The sequence below is a fragment of the Archocentrus centrarchus genome, unplaced genomic scaffold (genome assembly GCF_007364275.1).
Source record: "Archocentrus centrarchus isolate MPI-CPG fArcCen1 unplaced genomic scaffold, fArcCen1 scaffold_40_ctg1, whole genome shotgun sequence".
Lineage (NCBI taxonomy): Eukaryota > Metazoa > Chordata > Actinopteri > Cichliformes > Cichlidae > Archocentrus > Archocentrus centrarchus.
Window position 1 is genome coordinate 2,039,608 of NW_022060266.1, and position 19,453 is coordinate 2,059,060.

At 41.6% G+C, this 19,453-nt stretch overlaps 1 protein-coding gene across 1 annotated transcript in view; it reads right to left on the reverse strand.

Moving 5' to 3' along the window:
• ascc3 (activating signal cointegrator 1 complex subunit 3) overlaps positions 1 to 19,453 on the reverse strand; it is a 218,877-nt gene that overhangs the window by 155,649 nt on the left and 43,775 nt on the right. The window contains exons 6-8 of the mRNA XM_030724721.1: positions 15,509 to 15,710; positions 14,801 to 14,936; positions 11,992 to 12,117 (exon numbers count right to left, since the gene is read on the reverse strand). Of these exons, the coding sequence (XP_030580581.1) occupies positions 11,992 to 12,117; positions 14,801 to 14,936; positions 15,509 to 15,710 (464 nt within the window). The remainder of the gene's footprint in view (positions 1 to 11,991; positions 12,118 to 14,800; positions 14,937 to 15,508; positions 15,711 to 19,453) is intronic.

Sequence of the window (19,453 nt, forward strand, 5' to 3'; positions counted from 1 at the left end):
TCTGTAGTTTTCTCTGGTCCCCTACCCAGTCGGACCAGTAGTAACACGTTTAGCCGCACGTTCTCCTTAAACTGTTGCCTGTCTGAGTGGTGCCCTTTCTCTGGAAAACAGTTTTGTTCAGAGAGATCTAATTCCTCCATTATTATGCTCTTCAGTGCCATGTGCCAACTAGTGATGGGTCGGTCGCGAACGATCCGGCTCTAAGAGCCGGTTCTTAGAAGTGAACGACGGGAGCCGGCTCCTGCAAAATGCGCTTGGAGACAGGAAAGAGCCAGAGGAAGTTTCGCGTTACATAGAGGCTACACACGGGAATGATGAGGAAAATGAGTGATGGAAACCGTAGCAAAGACTGGACACATTTTAACCTTATACCTCCAAACATGTCGAACGAGACAGTGTACTTCAAAAGTGTTGGCGTTTGCAGACTTCCGGTAACAAAAACCATAATACCACTACATGAAGTGTAATTTCTGAGCTTTCAGGAACCGTTTGAATTTTTTTGATAGCACAAATGGCTGTGGAGTTACGGTGAAAATCCAGCTGATCAAGTTCCTTGGACCAGCTGACTCTGCGGTGAGACGCTATGTCTTAATCAGCTGTTCGTGGCTAGTAAGGTGAGGAAACCTGCGATTCAGCAGTGATCGCCTGGCGTTAAAGGATTAATCTGATAGAGTGTCGACTGCAAATTTAAAATTTAATATTGAGCAGGCTGCACAAAGAACCTACATAGGTATACTGTATATGAATTGTTCATCCCTCAGTGTAATTAGAAGAACAAAACAGGGCAGGTCATTAGGCAGGAGAAACAGGATCAACTCCTCAAAAGCCCTTGTTTTTTCTGATTTCCAATCTTTTGTTTTATAATTTGTATTTGGAGCACTCTATTATATTATATGAGTATATAAAGAAATGTTCGATATAGGCCTAATATATGCTTTTACATTAGTAATTCATTTTACACTTTTTTTTTTAATTAAAATCTAAGGAGCCATTTGGGAGCCGCAAGAGCCGGCTCTTCTTTGGGAGCCGAGCCTAAAGAGCCGGCTCTTCTTTGGGAGCCGAGCCTAAAGAGCCAGCTCACTGAAAAGAGCCGGCATTCCCATCACTAGTGCCAACACAGTGCAGAGCAGCTACCTAAACTCTGCTCCCAGTAAGGGTTGATTATCTCGTCAATAATTTTACATCCTCACTGTGTACAACTCTGAAAAGGAAAGCCTCAAATTAGAAGGGCCTGACTCCGTGGTATAACTCACAAACGCACAGTTTTAAGCAGATAACCCAAGTATGAGCAGAGTATGCCGTTAACTTGTAATGACTTCATGAATTTCTTCACACATGCAATTTTAACCATTAGAGAAAAAAATATTCATAACCATCTCAAAGATTCATCTTGTTCGACTGCTTTCAGTACAGCTGGTATTTGTTTAGGCTCTTTCTCTCCAACTGAGTTAACATCAATAGTACTTCCTCCAAACCAACAGCATGTCTATTAGACCCCATTCCTACTAGACTGCTTTAAGAAGTCCTACTGTTAATTATGTCATAGACATTTTAGCTACTGCACTGCAGTGGTTTGAATCATATTTCTCTAATAGACTCCAATTTGTTCATGTAAATGGGGAGTCTTCTTCACACACTAAGGTTAATTATGGAGTTTCACAGGGTTCTGTGCTAGGACCAATTTTATTTAAACTATTTACACTATTTACACTGCTTAGGCAGTATTATTAGAAAGCACAGCATACATTTTCATTGTTATGCAGATGATACACAGCTTTATCTATCAATGAAGCCAGATGACACACATCAATTAGTTAAACTGCAGGAATGTCTTAAAGACATTAAGGCCTGGATGGCCTCTAATTTCCTGCTTCTAAATTCAGATCAAACTGAAGTTCTTGTACTCGGCCCCACAAATCTTAGAAACATGGTGTCAAACCAGATACTTACTCTGGATGTATTACCCTGGCCTCCAGTAACACTGTGAGAAATCTTGGGAGTCATTTTTGACTGGCTATGTCTTTCAATGCCCATATTAAGCAAATATGTAGGACCGCTTTTTTGCATTTGTGCAATATTTCTAAAATTAGAAACAGCTAATTCATGCATTTATTGCTTCTAGGCTGGACTTTTTTAATTCATTATTTTCAGGCTGTCCTAAAAACTCCCTGAAAAGCCTTCAGCTGATCCAAAATGCTGCAGCTAGCTAGCTACCCCTACAGAGCACTTCACTCTCAGACTGCTGGCTTACTTGTGGTTCCTAGGATACTTAAGAGTAGAATGGGAGGCAGAGCCTTCAGCTTTCAGGCCCCTCTTCTGTGGATCCCCACAGAGACTATCTCTGCTCCCATTTATCAAGTAACTCAAATAACTTGATTATAAAAACATCGTCAATGTAAATGTTTTGCTTCAATATTCTGTAGAGCTCAGTTTTCACCATTTGAACACAAACATTCCTCCCACATTTGCAACTAAAATTAGACCTGCAACAGAGAAACAGAGCACACGTGAATAAAAAGATATTACAACATTAAGCCCATGCAGGCCCCAGTTTTTCAACACAAACAACACAAAAGTAGCAGTGAAGATGATGCTGTCATAGTTTAATGTGGAGCTGGACTCTGTCCACACACACACACACACACACACACTGAACAGCAAAAAGATGGAGCTGTTGCCAAGACGTTGCACTCAGGTGGAGTGAAAGAAAATGTTTTTCCAGCACCTAAAACAGCAGCACTTGTTACTGTAATCACCATTAAAACCTTTACTGCGAAAGAGCTGGCAGGAGTCCTTCATCAAACCACCTGTTCAGCAAATTCCAACATGAAGAAAAGAGAACTTTGTAGCTACTCCTATCCACCACACAGCAAAAAAAATCTACTGTAAAGATACAGAAGTTAAAATAAATATGCAGATGAACTGTTAACTGTCTGATATCATGTTTAAATTAGGCACCTTGCTGAAGGAAGCATTCCCACTTTATATTGCAGTGATATAGCAAAGATGAGTCTAAAGGGGTTCATGGGTGTACTAGAGCATATTTATTTCAAGGGTTTAATAACATTATTTTTCCATCCATCCATTCTCTTCTGCTTATCCGGGGCCGGGTCACGTGGGCAGGAGCCTAAGCAGAGATAGGGTTACCAGGGCCCCACCCTGGAGCCAGGCCTGAGGAGGGAGTTCAAGGGAGAGCGTCTGACGGCCAGGCATTAGCCTATGGTGCTTGACCGGGCACAGCCCGAAGAGGTTACATGGGCCCACCCCCCTGTAGGCAGGAGGCGTCATAGGGGTCGGGTGCAGTGTGTGTTGTGCGGTGGCCAAGGGCGGAGGCCCTGGCGGACTGATCCCCGGCTATCGAGACTGGCTATTGGGAACATTATTTTTCAGATGTAAAAATAAATAGCATAAGATAGGCAGCACGGTGGCGTGGTGGTTAGCACTGCTGCCTCTCTCTCTGTGTGGAGTTTGCATGTTCTCCCCGTGTCTGTGTGGGTTTACTCCGGGTACTCCGGTTTCCTCCCACAGTCCAAAGACATGCACTTACTAGGATTAGGTTAATTGCAAAGCTCTAAATTGCCCATAGGTGTGAATGTGAGTGTGGATGTTGTCTGTCTCTCTGTGTTGGCCCTGCGACAGGCTGGCGGCCTGTACAGGGTGTACCCTGCCTCTCACCCTACATCAGCTGGGATAGGCTCCAGCCCCCCTGTGACCCTGAACAGGATAAGCAGAAGCGAATGGATGGATAGCATAAGACAGATTAATTAAATTGTATTAATATTTTTAAAAAATTATTTTTTTTTCTGAAGCCTAATAAAAATGTACATGGGCCTGTAAAACTGAGCCACTGACCCGGGGCTGTTAGAATGCAGCGGTTGATCGCCCGGCGCTGCGCCATGCTGAGGCCGTCTTACGCTGGGCTGAGAATTTCTCCAGTTTGCTATCAGAACTGTTCCGCAATTTGCAAGCAGGCGCACACTCCGCACACTCTGCCCCATCGCCAATAGCACTGATTTTTTTGCAGTATATTATTATGTTCAGGTGTCTTCACTGACTCATGGGACCAACCATCATCACAGAATATTACATACATAACATTATCCAACTGTTCACCGTCACGGAATTAGCAAGCTGGCACTTAGCGTTTAGCATTAGCCCCCGCCCCCACCCACAGCCCCCAACACACATACATGCCTGCCGGGCTGAATTTTTTTTTTTTTTCTGGCTAGAACTCTGGATTGGATACTATTGGATACTATTAATATTATCAGGACATGTTCTCAGCAGCACAAAATTTTGCATCACAGTACAGAGTAAACTTCAGAATGCTGATATGCTTGTTTTTCTTCAGTGTAGCCACCACAAACTCCTTTAAAGGCTTGCAGACACAAAAACTCACTCATTCACACAAACACTTAAAAACACAGACACACACATGCACAAACACATACACATGAACACACCAAATCTACCTCATCTACGAGAGATAATACTGTCAAGAACTCTTTTTTGCTTTCTTCTAATGTAAGAAAATGTTCCAAGAAGACAGAGTAACGACCATTTTATTTTATGCCTTATTTTTGGCTGTTTGTATACTTTATTTATTTTTGCATTCAAGAAAATGTTTTCTTCAAAAGAATCAGATTTTAATATGGCACATAAACTCTTTTGACACTTTTGTTGCATGCACTTAAACTATTAAAAACATTGAAATTTCTAAAATCGAAACGAGAATTTCATTTTAAAAAGACCTGTGTTTTTCTCTTTGAATATTTACTAATGCTCATTAATAAGACAAAATTATTTCTTATCCAATTACTCAATTAATTGATGGCATAATCAATAATATACTCAATTACTAAAATAATCAATAACTGCAGCCATAAACAATAGATCTCTCTCTTCTGGGTCCCTGTTAGTAAATGATTTACTATTATTTAATAGTGTTACTACAAGTTGTAATTTGCAATCTCACGACTGGCCTGTCCTGACCTGCTTTGTGCTCTGGTGTGCAGTCATGTTGGAACAGGAAGGGGCCATCCCCAAACTGTTCCACAGAGTTGGAGCATCAAACTGTCTCAAATGTCTTGGTATGCTGAAGCATTAAGAGTTCCTTTCACTGGAACTAAGGGGCTGAGCCCAACTCCTGAAAAACACCCCCACACCATAACCCCCCCCTCCACCAAACTTTACACAATGCAGTCAGACAGGTACCGTTCCCCTGGCAACCATCAATCCCAGACTCCTCCCTCAGGTTGGCAGATGGAGACGTGTGATTCATCCCTCCAGAGAACACGTCTCCACTGCTCTAGAGTCCAGTGGCGGCGTGCTTTACACCACTGCATTGTGCTTGGTGATGTGCTTGGTTAATTGATTGTGTATTTTTGTTACATCTTCCTTTCTATTATGCTCCTATTCACTCGAAAACAGAAGTGACTAGACGCCTGAAGCACTTTTTGCACCCAGCTGGTTGCCATTCACTGTGTGGCCCACCGCGAGGCACTCAGCGTGGCTGATGCAGCTCAAGAAGTGCCTTACATCCACAACACTGTCAAACTGAACATCCGTGCTATCTATAAATACTCTGACAACAGCAGCACATGGGAGGAAACGCTCCACTCACTGCAGGTTGGATTTATATCTTGATCTCTGCAAGCTTTTGTTTTATATCTTTGTTAAATGTATGAATAAATGCACACATAAGAGTGTGCATTTATTCCAAATAACACTTGGTAGCAAATTTCCACTTTTGTCTTGTCTTTGGGTTTAAACTTAGGTTCAGGCAATGACATAACTAATTTGCCATTTTCCCATATAATGCCAGTTACTACTGGTTTTCATTTGGCTTTTAACCTTTTTTCAAGCAGTTTTCTCTTTTAAAAAAAAAAACTGTCTATAAAAATGGTAAAAAATTTCAATTAAAAGAAACAATGACTGATAACATAACAGCTATTTGGGGCAAAAACCACAAAAGCAAAGTTAGACAAGAATAATAGACATTTACTATTGTTTTACAATAAAGAGAGTTAGAAAATAACACTTGCTTTTCAAAGACAAAAATCATATTATGTAGTATAATTTGTGAGCTTAAATGATCTGCTGTTATTTAACTTTATCAACGTTTTTCAGATATTCCCATAAGATGCCAGTTGTTATTGAAGTTTCAAGTACAGACTGTGATAAATTCATATCATGTCATTTTAATTATATGATATGAGGCCCTCCTCAAGTTCTGTGGTGGTGAAGACGGCCTAGTTGACCATCAGACGACAGAGGCTGAGTGGGACACCTTCCATCCACACGTCATCCAGAACATGAACAATATGGTGATGGGACGCCTGCCAGAAGATGAAATGCTGAAATGACCACTCCCATGTCAAAGCTAGCCACTACTGGCCTCACCCTACCCGTATACACAGCTGACACTGAGCATTTGTTCGGCACTAGGAAACAAACAAAGTCTGAGCGTTGCAGCTGCATGAAAGAATCCACAATGAACGATCTCGATGCTGACGACTGAAGGGTCACCACTATTGGACTTTGACACTGCAGTGACGGGTTGGAGTGTGCTGAAGAATAACTCCAATAACTGCCGATATTTACTTAGACTCTTCCTCCTATCAAGCTTCCTGAGTTCATTTCAATAATGTGTTCCTCTAAGCCAGGGCTGGATAAAAGCCTCTGGCGGGCCAGATGTGGCCCGAGGGTTGCCAGTTGACGTTCACTGCTCTAAGCCATCAATGTGCCTTCAAACCCCATTCCTGCAAGACTGAAGTTTCACCATTAATCAGTGCTTCAATTTTAAATGTGATTATTCTATCTACATTAACACACTAACTACCACAGGTTTTAATTTAAAAAAAAATCTTGAAAGTGTAGTTGTCAAACAGTTAAGTCATCACTTGCAAAGGCATGGTTGATTACAGGATTTAGAGTGCATCATAGCACAGCACTAGATAAGGTTACAAATGATCTCCTTACATATGTATCTGATAGACTCCAATATGTTCATGTAAAAAGGGAAACTTCCTCACATGCAAAGTTCTGCAGGGTTCTCTGCTGAAACCAATTGTATTTACATTATACATGTTTCCCTTAGGCAATTTTATTAGAAAACACTGCACGCATTTTCACTGCTACGTATGCAGATGATACCCAGCTTTATTTACTCATGAAACCAAATGATAAAAATCATATAATGTAATAATTAAACTACAGGCATGTCTTAAAAACATAAAGGCCTGGTCCCACTTCTAAACTCAGACATAACTGAGGTTCTTGTACTCAACCGAAAAAATCTTAGAAATGGTAGGTGGACTAGTTCTTATATAGCACTTTTTACCCTAATTTAAGTGCTCAAAGCGCTTTATGCAACCTGCCTCATTCACCCATTCACACATTCATACTAGCACTTCTATCTGTGGCTAAATTCTTTCTAACATTTGCACGCATTCATACTCTGACAGTCGCAACTTGGGGTTCAGTATCTTACCCAGGGATACTTTGGCATGCAGACTGGAGCAGCCAAGGCTCAAACCGCAAACCTCCCGGTTAGTAGGTGACCCGAACTACCCCCTGAGCTACAGTCACCCCCGGGCATGGTTACTGACCAGATAATTACACTAGATGGCATTACCTTGGCCTCCATTAACATGGTGAGAATCCTTGGAGTGATTTATGATTATATGTCCTTCAGCATGCACATTAAACAAATATGTAAGACTGCCTTCATTAATTTGCTCAGTATAAGCATCCTGTCTCAGAGTGATGCTGAAAAACTAGTTCATGCATTTATAACTTTTAAGCTGGACTATTGTAATTGATTATTACCAAGTCTCTCTAAAAGCTCCCTGAAAAGCCTTCTGTTGATCCACAACACTGCAGCCATAGCACTGAGGAATAGGAGAGACCATATTAGCTTCTCTTCATTGGTTCCCTTAAATCCTTCTCTTCACATAAAAAATCTTGAATAATGAGGCCCCATCATATCTTAACCCTCTGGGGTCGATGGAGGCGCTGGCACATATAAATGACTTGGTCAACTTAGCATGACGTAGCAGCAGGAAGCAGCTTTGCTGACTCTCCACTTCAACATGAGTTGAAGGTGTAAATTTCAAACTACGTACCAGTTTTTAAATCGTGTCAATAGGCCAAGTAACACCAGAATTCTGATCAATAACCTACGCCGTGCCTTTTCCTGTATATTATACTCACATTTGAGGCGCATTTCATGCAGGAAAAAATTGTTAAAAACTGGATTTTCACTAGTAGGAAGTGCTTGCAAGCAAAAAACACACACACACAAAAATAAAATCAGGACATCCTCTTCCCCATTTGTGGCAAAATGCACCACATCAACCAATCAAAAATATTTGGCAAAGTATGGAATTTGGTTGCTGAGGTCAGGTGAAAGTGTGGTGAAAGACAGTGATATCTGATGGCGAGTGTTGCCTGGGATGTGCTCTTCTGTCTTCTGGTGGACCAGAACTGTTTTTTGGAGTGGCGTCTTCTTGTGGCACCTTATTGTTCCGTAAATAGTTGTGCAAAAAAGGCCTGCCGCATTGCCTGCATTTTAATGTAGATTGTTATATACAACTTTGTTTTTTGCTATATTTGTACAGACATTTTTTTTAAGTTGTAAAAATGGTTCATTAAACATTTAAAAAAAAAATCTAACTTTTTTTCTACTCGGATTTTATGTTTTTGTGGGATTTTAGGTCCAATGTATTAATACAGCATGTCAAAATGAAAAAATATCTTTACAGTCACACATGCAAGGTTGTGCTGTAAAGAATGATACCAAACAAGGCAAGATAAACAGTTTTTAAGGTGAAACAGAAATTTAAAATAAAAAGTAGTTGAAAACAACCAATTATACCAGAGACCCCAGAGGGTTAAAGACCTCATACAACCTTATTATCCTAACAGAACGCTTTGCTCTGCTTGAGGGCTTCCCATGATGCACTGAGCATTGCTTCTTCACTTGTCATATCTCCTTGTATGTTTATACACCACTACTGGCCCTCTATCCCACAGTTTACCTTTTCTGCTGCCTCTCTTTTCTTCCCCTCAGCCCCCTCACAGCAGATGACCCCCCCTCCCTGAGCCTGGTTCTGCTGGAGGTTTTTTCCTGTTAAAGGGAGTTTTTCCTTCCCACTGTCACCAAGTGCTTTTCCTGACAGGAATCTGTAACACACCTGACAGTGTAAAGCACCTTGAAGTGATCACTGTTGTGAATTGGTGCTATATAAATAAAAGCGAATTAAAGCAATGTTAAGAAGAGAAGTGACAGTATGGTTTCATTCCAAGAAAGAGCGGTACAGATATGACATTTGCTTTGAGAGTGTTGATGGAGAAGTACAGAGACGGTCAGAAGAAGTTGCACTGTGTCTTCATGTATATAATAGGGTGCCAAGAGAAGAGCTGTGAAGTCGGGAGTGGCAGAGAAGTATGTGAGGCTGGTGCAGGACATGTATGAAGACAGTGGTGAGGTGATGGGTAGGAATGATGGGTTCAAGGTGTGAGTGGGATAACATCAGGGATCTGCTCTGAGCCCCTTCTTGTTTGCAGTGGTGATAGACAAGTTAACTGATGAGGTCAGGCAGGAGTCTCTGTAGACTGTGATGTTTGTAGACAACACTGTGATCTGTAGTGAAAATAAGGAGCAAGAGGAGAAGTGTGCAAAACGGTGCAGTCGTGAAACTTCCTTGCTTCTAAATATTCCACAGTCAGCCGTTAATGATATAGCAACAAAGTGGAAGCGACAGCAGCTCAGTCACAAGAAAATCACAAAGCGGGGTCAGCAGATGCTGAGGCACTGTGTGCACAGGTTGTCAACTTTCTGCAGAATCACTTGCTACACACCTCCCACCTTCATCGGCCTTCAGATTAGTTGAAGAACAGTGCATAAAGAACTTCGTGGAATGGGTTAAAACAGCCGAGCAGCTGCAGCAAGCCTTCCATCACCAAGTGTAATGCAAAGCGTTGCATCCAGTGGTGTAAAGCATGGCGCTATAGAGCAGTGGAGACGTGGTCACTGAAGTGACAAATCACACTTCTCCATCTGACAATCCAATGGACAAATCCGGGTTTGGTGGTTGCCAGGAGAACGGTACTTGTCTGACAGCATTGTGCCGAGTGTAAAGTTTGGTGCGGGGGGGTATTTTTTTTATCAAGGAGTCAGGCACAAATAATGGGAAGCAGCACCATATTCCACACCTGTGATGCTTTTCATCGTTACCTTCCACAACAAGCAACTGAGCCAATTGAGTCTGGATGTAGTTGACAGCATTTCTTATCTTGAGGGTGTTTTGTATGTATGTCTGTACATGCACAGAGACGTGTGTGGAACAGGTGGGAATCATCACTGTTCACTACCCAACAATTCCCACCTGCACACTCAGAGCTTAGATAAGAGTGATGAGTGGTCTCCTAAAACCTTAACTTCACTCCACATTTTTTAACATTGGCCTTTGCCTACCAATTCAGTAAGCACCAGCAATTAGGAACTAAAAGTCTAACCTGAAAGGAAGAAGGCACAGGCATAAACTCCACTCTTCATACTACAAACTGCTCTTTGCATGATTCTCTGTTTCTGCGGAGACCCGTTCTTGGTTTCTGCGCCTGATGGAAGGATCAGTGGTGAAAGCCTAAAAGAAACACTGATGAAGACTGACACTGACATCAGTGAAGAGCACTGCCAGCTAACACACACAAACCTGAACCAGTATCATAAACTGTGACAACAACAAGAGCAACTGTGTAGATGTGATTAAACCATCTGTTTATCAGTCACAGCACAAGACACACATGCTTTCATCAATATGCACACGCATCAAAACTGAATCCTATTTATTATTATGTCCATTAGCATGACTGACATGAAGGATAGCAGACAGTTGCACTAGTATCTTCTCAAGTGTGACAAAATACCTTAGAGCTTTACAGGTCTTCTACTTTTGTGTCTGCATAAACAACATGCCAAACTGGAGAAGAGGAGCCAATCTTTTGCACTGCCTCATCGTCACCAGTGGTAATGATGGATTACAAAGCCCACTTCGACAGACAGGGTGGGAGCAGAGGTTTTGATGTGTGTGGACTCGGCTCGAGTCCTACTCCTACGGGCCACACCAAACTGAACTCCAGCCTGCTGCTCTCGTTTTTTTTATGGCCCAGTGGTAACTGGATAGAGCCTGATGGAATCTACGCACAAGTATGAGTGCGAGTTTGTCCGTCAAGCTGCCACTCAGAGCGGTCACTGTGCTGGCTGACAGCCGGCCGAGTGCTTCAGCGTTTTCATTTAAAAGGAACATCACTTACTGGCTGCAGTCACACTATCCCCAGGGCATCAATCTCCTGGCAGCTTAACAGACAGGCAAACAATTCCTGATGTTCATACAGATGTACTTGGTGAGATATGGTGAAATGGGAAAGCACTAGCTAGGGTTAGAGCAGTCAGCTATTTTATCAAGTTTAATTCTGCAAAATCTCAATTCAAATTTGCAATCTGAAACACCTCATAGAACAGAAAAACAAAGAAAAAAGCTGCTACAGTGATACAGTCAAAACCCAGGTGTATTATATTCACACTATGGGGCTGACGGATGTGCCAGACTTCAAACTACGAACCAGTTTTTAAACTTAGTGGACAGGCCAAGTAAAACCAGAGTTTGTGGTTTTCACAGTAAAAAAAAAAAAATCTAACTTTTTTCTACTTGGATTTTATGTTTTGTGTGATTTTAGGTCCAATGTGTTAATACAGTATGTCCAAATCAAAAAATAACTGTACAGTCACACACACGAGGGTGTGCTGAAAAAAATGATACCAAAAGAAACAAAGTAAACAGTTTTTAAGGTGAACGATAAAGGTACAAGCAAAAAGCAGTCAAAAACGGTCAATTTTACCCCAGACACCAGAGGGTTAAAACAGCACCTCCACTGTTTTCACACGGTTCTTAGTAGACACACACACACACACACTGCAGCTCCTACCTCATCCAGTTCAGAGATGTAGACAGGCTTCTCTTCAAAGCCAATAGGCATGGGCTCATTTGGTGGAATCTCCACCTCTTCATAAATCTTACAGTTTTCTCTGCGGATTCCCTCGGGCAGCAGCATCTGTACGTTATCCACCAAAAAGAAGTGAAAAAGGAAAAAACATCTCAAAGACATACTCTCAACACTGTATGCAAATTCACAGTTGTAAATTGCACCTCATCAATTCTGAACACAATAAATCTGAAGCTATACATTTAATTGTCCATTTGAAAAAATGCAGCAAATGACAATCTTTGGTATCCTGATATTTGTCAGTGGTGCTCTGGTTTGTGATACAAGTGCTACGAGCAAAGTATGCTCTTTGGTATTTTGGATGACTCAGGGGTAAAGTGGGACAGACAGATAATAGAAAGCAGCCTGGGATCATGGTAAACAGCACAACAAAAACGACTGCATGTAACATGTGATGTCTCACAGAACACGGGGACTGTGGGGACTGTAGCATGTTCTCCCCTTTGTCTTACCTCAACTATGTGACATATCACTGTTTATCAGCACCAGCCATAACTTAACCAGATGTATTTATTTATCCTTTAACAACGGGTCTGTTTAAACTGAGCACAGAAAATAAAGAACTTTGTGTTGATTATTTCTTTGTTGTAACAATGATGGCTGTTTACCTCCCCTTAAATAGAGCCACATTTCTAAGGACAATGCATTTGTGGGTTGAGAAGCAGAGTTGAGTATGTGGGCTGCACCCATGAAAAACCTGCCAAATCTGATTCTTCTTAGACTTGTTTTGAGCTTCTGGTAGTCCAGGTACTGACAATCAGGATTGTCATCATTGGAGGCAATCTCGATGCAGACAGATATTATATAGATGGGATTCTGCAAACAGTGGCAATCCCATACCTCCACAGCCCGGCACAGAACTCAAGATGACAGGCTCTCCCCCACAGAGCGGGCTTTATCAGAGAAAGTGGCGAGGATGCAGTGGCCCACCTGTAGTCCTGAGTTCAACCCCACTGAACACTGGGATCAGCGTGGGCGTGCTGTTTGTGCCAGAGTGACCAACACAACGCCATTGGCTGACTGTGACGACTGGTAGTTGAAGGATAGGATGCCGTCCCACAGCAGTGTGTAACGCAGCTGGTGACCAGCATGAGGAGGAGGTGCCAGGCTGCTGTGGCTGTGTGTGGTTCTTCCACATGCTGCTGAGACCCCTGTTTGTTAAATGAATTAACTGTTAAATTGTCAGCATGTCTTATTTTTTTTCACACTTCAATCATCCAGTTCACCAAACGAGGGTGAACAGCAGAATCAGCTGTTTTTCATGGGTGCAGCCCCCATCCTCAGCTCTGCTGCTCAACCCACAAATGCAGTTTCCTTACTACTGTGGCTCCATTTAATAGCCAGCTGTCGTGGGCGACATGCCCTTTTACAGCCGCCGACATGATTGGGCAAGCGCACTCTGCACTCCTGCAATTACAGGAAAATCCGTCCTGCTGTAAAAATCCAAATGTTTCTGAAAGCTGCGCTTGTTACAACAAAGAAATAATCAGCCAAACACAAATTTCCTTACTTTTGTGCTAAATTTGGAATTTACAAAATATATCAAACTTAATATTACATAAAACAGATAAAGCAAGAACTTATACAGTCCTTCTGTATAAAATCAGTCAAATATGAGAAAAGATAACACTTCACCACCTCAGCTGATTTTTCTGTACAATAACCTTTGTATATCTAATGAAGCTAAACGCAAAATTCTATCTGAGTTACAAGCTTAGAAGTACACAGAGGTGGGCTGGAATCAGGTATTCAAGTCACCTTATTTTTTCCAACATTTCTGAAACCTCAGAGTCTTCAGTGCAGGAGCTGGTGTAAAAAAAACTTATTCAAGCTCTCTTCAAAACTGCAATCAAATCAATTTTACATCCCCTCCAAGTATCACATGAAAGGAAGATAAATATTGCAATTACTGAACAGAATCATTTTCAGGACTCTGACCAACATCAGTTTAAAGAGCCACAAACAAAAACAAGCAGTGGTATAAAACATGCTTTATGAGAAACATTTAAAGACTGACATCATCACATGGAAGAGACATCTGGCCAAAACAAGTTACATCACATGGAAGGTTTCCTTTGACCTACATTTTGATGCCAGGCTGATCTTCTAGCTATGATTTCTTCCAGGTCATAATTGGTAACACTTTATAAAACAGCCTGCGACTAAAGCCATAAGTACACATATTATTATAAAGTTACCTAATTTTCTTAAGTACATGTTAATCCATTTATTTCTTTAAAGAGCAGGAGGAGCCCGACACTGAAATTAAGAACCGATATTTTGTACGTCGCTGCTGCTACATGTTGTAGAAATACATCAAAAGGCAAATTAATACTGCATGTGACAGTTTTCAATAATGTTAAAGAGAAGTGTGCCAGCGCTGTGGTCACAGCTTCTATTTCACAGAGCCACGGTGTTCCCCATAGTTCTGTGATTTGTTCAGCAACCTGACAGCCACAGTGATTCCACACTGACACAGGCTCAGATTCTGTTAGAGCCATCTCCCACAGTGTAAAATGCAATGAACCAGCAAGAATGATGTTATCACACAATGTTAAGGTGGGATTAACCTCGGTGCAGAGATAAATGATTTAACCTTCCTCTGGAACAGAGTTATAAAAAAGCTAACAGCAGAGCAGAGCATGCGCATTTTAAATGTTTCTGCCGTGTTATCAAAGTCAAAGAGCACAGTGCATGATAAAAAGTAGCCTGACAGTTATGTGAGCCTCACCCTGGCCCCTCCAACAAACGCAGGCGTCTTTGTGGCTTCTGCATAGCTGTCGTAGACATTAGGATACCGGATACGTTCGTACACCCTCTCCCTGCTCAGGACAGGTTCACACCGTGCAGTCAGCAGGGCCTGCTCTCTGAATGAGTGCAAAAGACACATGAAACAACAACAAAGGCAAACTAAACAAATACTGCTTCTTACACTACAGTTTTACACACATAATTTAGACATGCTTACAGCAGAACAACAAAAAGCTGCACGTTACATCTGCAGCCACTTGGAGTAACCCTCGTCTTCCTCCACATTTCTACTCTGAAAATAAAGTGCCTATGAGGATGATTCAAATGAAAAAGCAAAGATGTGAGGCATTATGTTCCCTCCTAAAGTGGCTTACCTCTCTGCTAATCTTTTTCTTCACACTGTGCTGGATTTGGCCATGCTAAATTTTTAATTAAACAGATCACTACCCTTTTTTTCACCCTCCAAAATGAAACTTTCAGAACAATCTTCTACCTAATAAATAAATAAATAAATGATGTGACAAGTCACTTTCCTTTTTGGTTTTTTTGTAAAACTGCCGGTAAGATGTCATGAAAAATGCAGGAGCCTGTCAGTTGTGTTACAGATGCCTGAGAGCACAGATGAAGACGGACAACAAAGACAGACCAAAAAAACCACACTGAGATAAGGTTTGCACAGATGACATACCGCTGGGCTCGCATCTCTCTGGGATCGAAGGTCATCAGAGCATCTGTGGAGTCGCCCTCATCGGCTCCTTTGGCTCTCTTCCTCTCCTTCTTCTCTTCCCTTCGGTACATCTTCATCATCTGTTTCTCCTGCTCTGAATGGATGGTTACCTGGCACCCATAGGTGGGTTTTATCCCTTCACCACTGGGTTTTAGGTTGATGTCTGAAGGAAATACATGCGCACACACACACACACACACACACACACACACGCACGCACGCACGCACACACAGAGTAAATAAAGAGATTCACAGTTTATCATTAATGCTGAAGTCAGGTGCAGACATATTTGGCATTGAATGGGTTAAGGCTCCCCACTGCAGTCTCCCTGTTTGAGACACAACAGCTCAATACAAGGCAGAATTGTTCTTGAAAGCAGACAAGATCTCATGATTGCACCATGGGCCAGGCTGATTGACTGAATGATTTCTTTTTTATCTCACCTAGTGGCTCTACCTGGTGCACAGCTTCCCTCTCTAACAGCCCCCCCTCTTTCCTGTCATTCTCACCCTCCCTCCCATTACTTCTCCAGCTTCCACCCCCTTTAAATCTTTCACCCTCTATGCACCAATTCCTCTGTCTAAACATTCCCCATCCTTTAGTTTTCCTCTCTCTCTGAGAGCGATTGTGCCTCGTTATAAGTCTCCAACAGTGACTGCCTCCAGATTTCCCGGAGTCTCATTTCCCAAGCAATCACAGTGCTATAATTGTGGTGAAGAGCATCACCAAGACAGATCATATTTGTGTACGAGGTAGTTTCAAGGTGTTTTTACAAGTGTGAAACAGTGGTGTGTATAGTTACTATCAGTTTGTTAGAGTCATCTTATAGCAGCTCTTACAATGCATGCCTTCATTGGCTGTCTGAAGGAGATTAATAGTTGGACGGGTAAAAATGTTCTAAAACTAAATGAGAAAAATAAATGAGCTTCTAATAAAACCTAAAATAGCAAGAAGAAACTATTCAGAGGTCTGTGCTCCAAGTCAAAAGGTTCAAATACAAATGATAAGCTTATTTAAAATTGAATTCTCTCAACGAGGTCATTGAACTGTTCTTTTCAACTCAAACATTCAAAAATTCACATTTGTATCACGAGTCGTTTAGACTACTGGAACCGCATATTTACTAAACTACTTATAAGAAATATTTAAGAAATGTTTAAGTTTAGTCTTCACTAAGGCACAAAAGCCTACCACACATCTTTGACTCACCCACTGAGCTCTAAAGAACCTGGTTTCACCCTAAATCTGCAGCTTTTCATCATTTTACGTTCCAGCCCAATCACTAAGGTCCTCCAGCGCTACAACAGTGGTAAAATGCTTTTAATCAGAGTTTTAAAACATGATGCTAACTGACAAATATCTGCAATTAACTTAACTCTCAGTAATACAACATCTGATGAGCTATGAGAAAAAATTACTTAACGTTTCACTATTTAGTGTGTAAATGAAAACATTCTTGGAGGTGGCGCGGTGGTTAGCACTGGCAGCTCACACCAAAAACGTTCCTGGTTTAGATCTCCCGCTCAGCTAAGGCCTTCCTGCTCAGGCTAAATTTGCCATGGATGTGAGCTCAAAACAGTGCCTGAAGTGCATACAATAAAGCAGTGTATTAATGTATGGTTATGTAAAATAAAATATCACCATTCTCATTAAACACATACGCCTTAGTAATGTATCCAGATTCAGCTCAAAGTCGGTTGCTTTATCTACTTATTAGCAGCTATGTGAACATACAAAAGACCAAGACATTAAAAAGATTTCATTGGGTATTAGATACTGGTTGGTTATCTAATGTCTTATTTTATATACATTTTGCCTACAATATTAACATTATATTAACATAATGTTATTCAACTACAAGGAATTAAACATTTCTGCAATCACAAAGGCAGCAGAAATGAAGAGGCTTCAAATCGATCAGTTCAAATTCAAGCAGTCACACTGCCAGGCTTCCTTAGCATGGAGGATCAGCTGAGCTCTTCTCTGTTAGCTGTCACAGTGTCATCTGTGAGCTGAGTTTGTGGCTGAGCTGCAAAGAAAAGCTCCTGCTCTGATCATGGCCTCAGGAAACTGTCTGAAATCCCTGTCAGAGGAACACTGGCATCATCTTCTTTTTAAAGTTGTGACACAACCATTTGCTAAGGCACACACAGTCAGTTTCCTGCATGCTGCGCACACCTACTATACAACATTTGAATAAAAAACACACTTACTGGCCCAGTCAAAGGCTTTTGAGCACAAAACACACAATGGGAGGCTACTTCTACCTGGTTGCAGAGGTCAGGGTATCACTGAGCATCACCCTGTATGTGTATTCTTGCTGCTTCAGAAAACGCTACATAATACAGCTCTGGCAATGAAGAAGACTCACAAGTCTCACAGAGCTGAGTGGAGCTCTCAGCAGGTTTGTGCGTTCAATAAAGACAAAGTACGACTGTGCTGTGTTAGTCACATGGTGTTGTTTGGAACAAAAATATTTGATTTGTAAGTTGTGCAGAAATCCACGTAACTGTACACGCCATCTGAAAACTGGATACTGCAACGGCAACATACATATCTCCATACATAAACATCATATTCCAGTATATTTACATAAACAGAAAAACAAAACCAGGGATAGTAATGTGTAATGCACTTAGTTAAATCTTTTCCTGCCTCTGTAATTTCTCACCACCTCAGCCACTATGATCTTTACCAGCAGAGAACGCTGAGAAAGCAACATCAGGCACCTGCATGTCACTCAATGCACTTTCTGCCAGGAAGCTCATGCAGGTGTCTCAGAACCAGGGTCAGAGTAACACAACTTCTTCCAAAAGTCCCGCAGAGCTCCACAGCAGCTGATGTACACTTATCACTGTGGCACATAAATTTGAATACTTTAACACCGAAAAGGGAAAAGAGTCACACATTTAAGGAATAAGTAACTAAGCAACTGATTAGTGACCCCCAAAACATACACATTACATCACTCATGACCACAAAAAAGGTTATCTGTTCTAGCAATGACTTACTTTCTAATACGTTATTAACAAGTATGCCAGCAACAACATAATACATCACCTGCTGAGTGAACCTGAACCCCTGCCTTCCTTTTCTCACCTTATTTACTTCCATTTAATGCAGAACACTGAGACTGCAGGTTTAGAGGTGTTTTCTACTGCCCACAGGAGGTTAAATCAGCTCAGGGTGTAGGAGCCGCACTGGCTGAGTGTGAGTGTACAATTGCTTCAAATATTTCTTTCTAAAATTGGTCAAAAATGTTCTGCATGTGTGGCCATCTTGTCTTCATAATGGCCCATCCCACACAGCGCTGCCTCTCTCAGCCACTGAAACGTGGACAGCCACCAGGGAATCTGTGCTTTGATAAACATGCAAGTGCCAAACTGCAAGTTAAAAAGCTAATCAGCAGGAGACAGGCATTCGCTCTAAATCCCACTCTTCTTGATGGCATGCAAATAGTGGAAAATTTAATCAGCCTTTTTTAACCCCTCCTGATTTCAGCCTCAGTCGCCCAGGCAACGGTAATCTCAAAAGCTGTCTGGCAAGTGAAATTTCTGACGCTGATCAGAACTTCTTCACAATTGGCTGAGGTTTGAAACAACACGTGGGTGTGACCAAAACTACGACATGGGTTTAAATATGTCTGTATTGTTGCACTTATACGTCTGCTGCTGGTACAGAAGTGAGCAGTAACATCACAGCATATCACTGCTACCAAACTATCACACACAGATTTGTCTACTTTGGTATGTCCCATCAGACCCATTATATTGCCAGTCTGCTCAGCAACACATCCCAGTACTGTAGCGTCATTTCTCCTCTAACTTATAAAATCAAGAGCAACAGCTGAAGGTAAGCAGTCAGCAACATTTTCATTGATTTCACTTAGTTGCAGCAGACTTCGG